The 3,416-nt window shown below is 39.0% G+C and overlaps 1 protein-coding gene across 2 annotated transcripts in view; it reads left to right on the top strand.

Annotated features, from left to right (window-relative positions):
• Window positions 1-2,672, top strand: part of LOC107713062 (iroquois-class homeodomain protein irx-3-like) — a 3,342-nt gene extending 670 nt beyond the window's left edge. The window contains exons 2-4 of one of the 2 annotated variants that reach the window (XM_016518482.1): window positions 394-1,420; window positions 1,923-1,989; window positions 2,339-2,672. In XM_016518482.1, coding sequence (XP_016373968.1) covers window positions 394-1,420; window positions 1,923-1,989; window positions 2,339-2,390 — 1,146 coding nt within the window. In that variant the 3' untranslated portion in view covers window positions 2,391-2,672. The remainder of the gene's footprint in view (window positions 1-393; window positions 1,421-1,922; window positions 1,990-2,338) is intronic. The other variant, XM_016518483.1, reaches the window with a different exon arrangement.
• Window positions 2,673-3,416: the final 744 nt, after the last annotated feature.

The raw sequence follows: 3,416 nt of genomic DNA, 5'->3' as shown, positions 1-3,416 counted from the left end.
CTTTATTTTAACTTTATTAAAGAATATATGATATAAATTTTTGTATATATATATATATATATATATATATATATATATATATGAGTGCATCTTGTCAATTTATTTGGAACAATTTATATAAGTATATAAAGTGCAAGCTAGCCTACTAAATAATTTAATGCCGTTAATTAGGCCTATTAAAAAATAAATAAAAAGTAATACAAAAATCTCAATCCTTCCTTGCTTTTGTAATTGCTCACACAGACTGAAAATAATTTACGCAATTCATATATTCAGCAACACTACACCAGGGAACTGCAGCTGAGTACAACAAAACGTAGTAGCCTATATGCCAGGCCAAGAATAATAATAGTGAATCGCAATAATGTTGGATCCGTGTTCTGTGTTTTTAAGGGGGCACAGTACGAACTGAAGGAAAGTCCGGGCGTCCAGCATCCTGGATTTGCCCACCATCATCCTGCTTTTTACCCATATGGTCAGTACCAGTTCGGAGACCCTTCCAGACCCAAAAATGCCACCAGGGAGAGCACTAGCACACTCAAGGCCTGGTTAAGTGAGCACCGGAAAAACCCGTACCCCACCAAAGGAGAAAAGATTATGCTGGCCATTATCACCAAAATGACCCTCACTCAAGTGTCCACCTGGTTCGCCAATGCCAGGAGGAGGCTAAAGAAGGAGAACAAGATGACCTGGGCCCCACGGAGTCGCACGGACGAAGAAGGAAATGTTTACAGCAGCGATCACGAGGGAGAGGACGGCGACAAACGCGAGGATGAGGAGGAAATCGATTTGGAAAATATTGACACGGAGAATATTGAGAATAAGGACGATTTAGACGAGCAGGACGAGCTGCATTCTGATTTGAAACTGGACGGCAGGAGCGACTCTGAAATTTCAGACGGCTATGAGGATTTACAAGGACCGGAGCAAAGGTTGTTCAAAGCGATGGTGAAAGAAGGCAAAGAGATTCACGGCGACCGCGCAGAGCACTTTCACCATCACAGTCATCATCATCACCACCACAACAACTTAGAACAGGCCAACAGCGAGCCGGTCAAACTCAACCAGGCCATCATCAACTCTCCGCCCTCAGAAAACAACCCACCTCCGGCTCCAAAACCTAAGATCTGGTCTTTGGCAGAGACTGCCACAACTCCAGACAATCCACGAAAATCTCCTCTGATGAACGGGACTTCCGTTGCGTCCGCCGCTCAGACCATCATCACTCCTCACAGACTCCTTTCGTGTCCCGTAGGGAAAATCCAGAGCTGGGCAAATCGGGGTTTCACAGCACACCAGCTCGCCTTGCTGAACTCAAACCACTACTTAGGACTCAGTAATCAGGCTTCGGCGAATGGCCTTGCCCTGTACAGCAGACAAGCAGAGGACAGGAGTCAAAACTCCGAGTCCACAGTCACAGGTACATGTCACCCACACTGAGAAGCGCAGAGATGTGCAATTAATGCTTTTTGTTGACACCATTAAGACTGTACTGACAGACTGGAAACGCACCATTCTTATTCCTCTCTGAATCCATTTTCATTTGATCACTACTGTGAAACATTCAAGTAAAAAGAATTACGCTTGAAATGCAAATGTCTAGTGGAGAGTACTTATCTGATATATATATATATATATATATATATATATAGTTTGTCTTTTTTATTCTCTTTCAAATACTCAGAAGTCTGTCCAATTGAATATGTGGGAAAAGGTTCTCAGTTGGTGTGTTAGTGTGTGCGAATTTTGATATTTCTAGCTCGCAAACTTTTTTCTCAACAACTGGCTGTAAGATCTTTTTAAAGACTCTGCTTTTTTAAATAATAAGAAGAAGAAGAATAAGAATAATAAGAATAAGAATAAATTGGCATTTACATTAATTTTTTCTTTTCTTCTTGTTGTTACTGGTTTTATTATTTCAGAAAGATCTAGTGCCTTGGAAGCAAAGAAAAAGTTGTTAAAAACAGCCTTCCATCCTGTTCAAAGACGGTAAGAGCGAAGATCTTACATTGCCTGTCCATGACTTCAATTTAGCAATTCAGCAATTTTTGTTTTTTTGTTTTTTTGTTACTTGTTAATTTTTTACATTTGAATATCACATAATGTTCATGCATGACTGTTTAGTCACGCACTCGGGTACTTGGTATACCGTGGTTTAAACATGATTTATATATTGTGCTTGTGCAATAATAAACCCATAATGTCAAACCAATAAATCTCCAGTGCGTCGATGCGATATTTCAGAATGTTGATTTCAAAAACGTTGTTCTATACTTGCTTGCAGATTTAGTTTTGTATTGGCCCCGTGTTTTTCATGCTTCCCTTCCTATCCCAATAGGCCCCAGAACCAACTCGAAGCTGCCATGGTATTATCCGCCCTCTCGTCCTAGTAGGCTTTTCTCTCTTTTTGTTTACTTCTCATTTTAACCTGTGTAAGGAATGTAAAATAAAAATAACTCACTTCTGTATACTTACATTGTAAGCATGTCCTGTGTACAATGGCTGATGTTAATGCTGTCAGGCCAAGTAGTCTGTGAGTTCCATTTTCTTTTGTAAGCTCTGTGAGGATTTGATGTTGAAATGTTTTGTATATAACGTAAAGAAAATGTATATACTTGTGATCCGAAATTGTACAAGAAAGTCTATATTTTGGCTAATAAATGAACCGCTGCAACTTTACCGTCACTTTTCCTTTTTTTAAAACGACTAAAAAAATGGAGTGGAGTGCTAATATTGTAAATGATATTAGAAATGTCATGCTTTTCTGTGCGGAAATGGTTACCGTGTGTGTTTTGAAAGGCATGGGAAACGTTAACTCGAGGTTATGTGGTTTGAAACTGAGGATTTTAAGTATTTTCCTATTTCAGGGACTTAACTGTAATTAGCTCCTTCTTGAATCGCGCATTTGGATATTAATGGATGGGGATTATCCCCACCGAGGCGGAACAGCCAATATGAAATGAATAATTATTTCATTTATATTGGGTTGAAATAGCATACAACTCAATTTCACTGTAATGAGAATTGAATATTTTATTCTTTGAAGAGGAAAAGTCACACACAAACAAGTTAAATGCTTTCCTCTGTGTAATCGCGACTATTTATAATTTTCGAGATTCTGCTTTTTAAAAATGTAATGAATTCTAGTCTGACATTGATGTTGTGCTGCTTGCCATATGCCTTCGAAACTGTGCGAAATTATTTATTTATGTGTGTTTTCCCTCTTAAAGATGATTTGCATGGCAGCGGCTTTGTTTCAGGGTTTCCAAAGTTTGGAGAAATGTAGAGTTGGAGCTCCCTCTACAGTCCACACAGAGCGGCCTTTACATGGACTGAGCCATTTTGATCATACTCTTTCATTTATGTCATTTATTCGAGAAAGTTGACCATGGGCATTTTTGGGATCATTCGTTCTT

This window comes from Sinocyclocheilus rhinocerous, unplaced genomic scaffold (assembly GCF_001515625.1).
Source record: "Sinocyclocheilus rhinocerous isolate Xijiao unplaced genomic scaffold, SAMN03320098_v1.1 scaffold1800, whole genome shotgun sequence".
NCBI classification, from domain to species: domain Eukaryota; kingdom Metazoa; phylum Chordata; class Actinopteri; order Cypriniformes; family Cyprinidae; genus Sinocyclocheilus; species Sinocyclocheilus rhinocerous.
The sequence above is the reverse complement of the archived record's forward strand: the minus strand, read 5'-3'. Positions and strand labels throughout refer to the sequence as shown.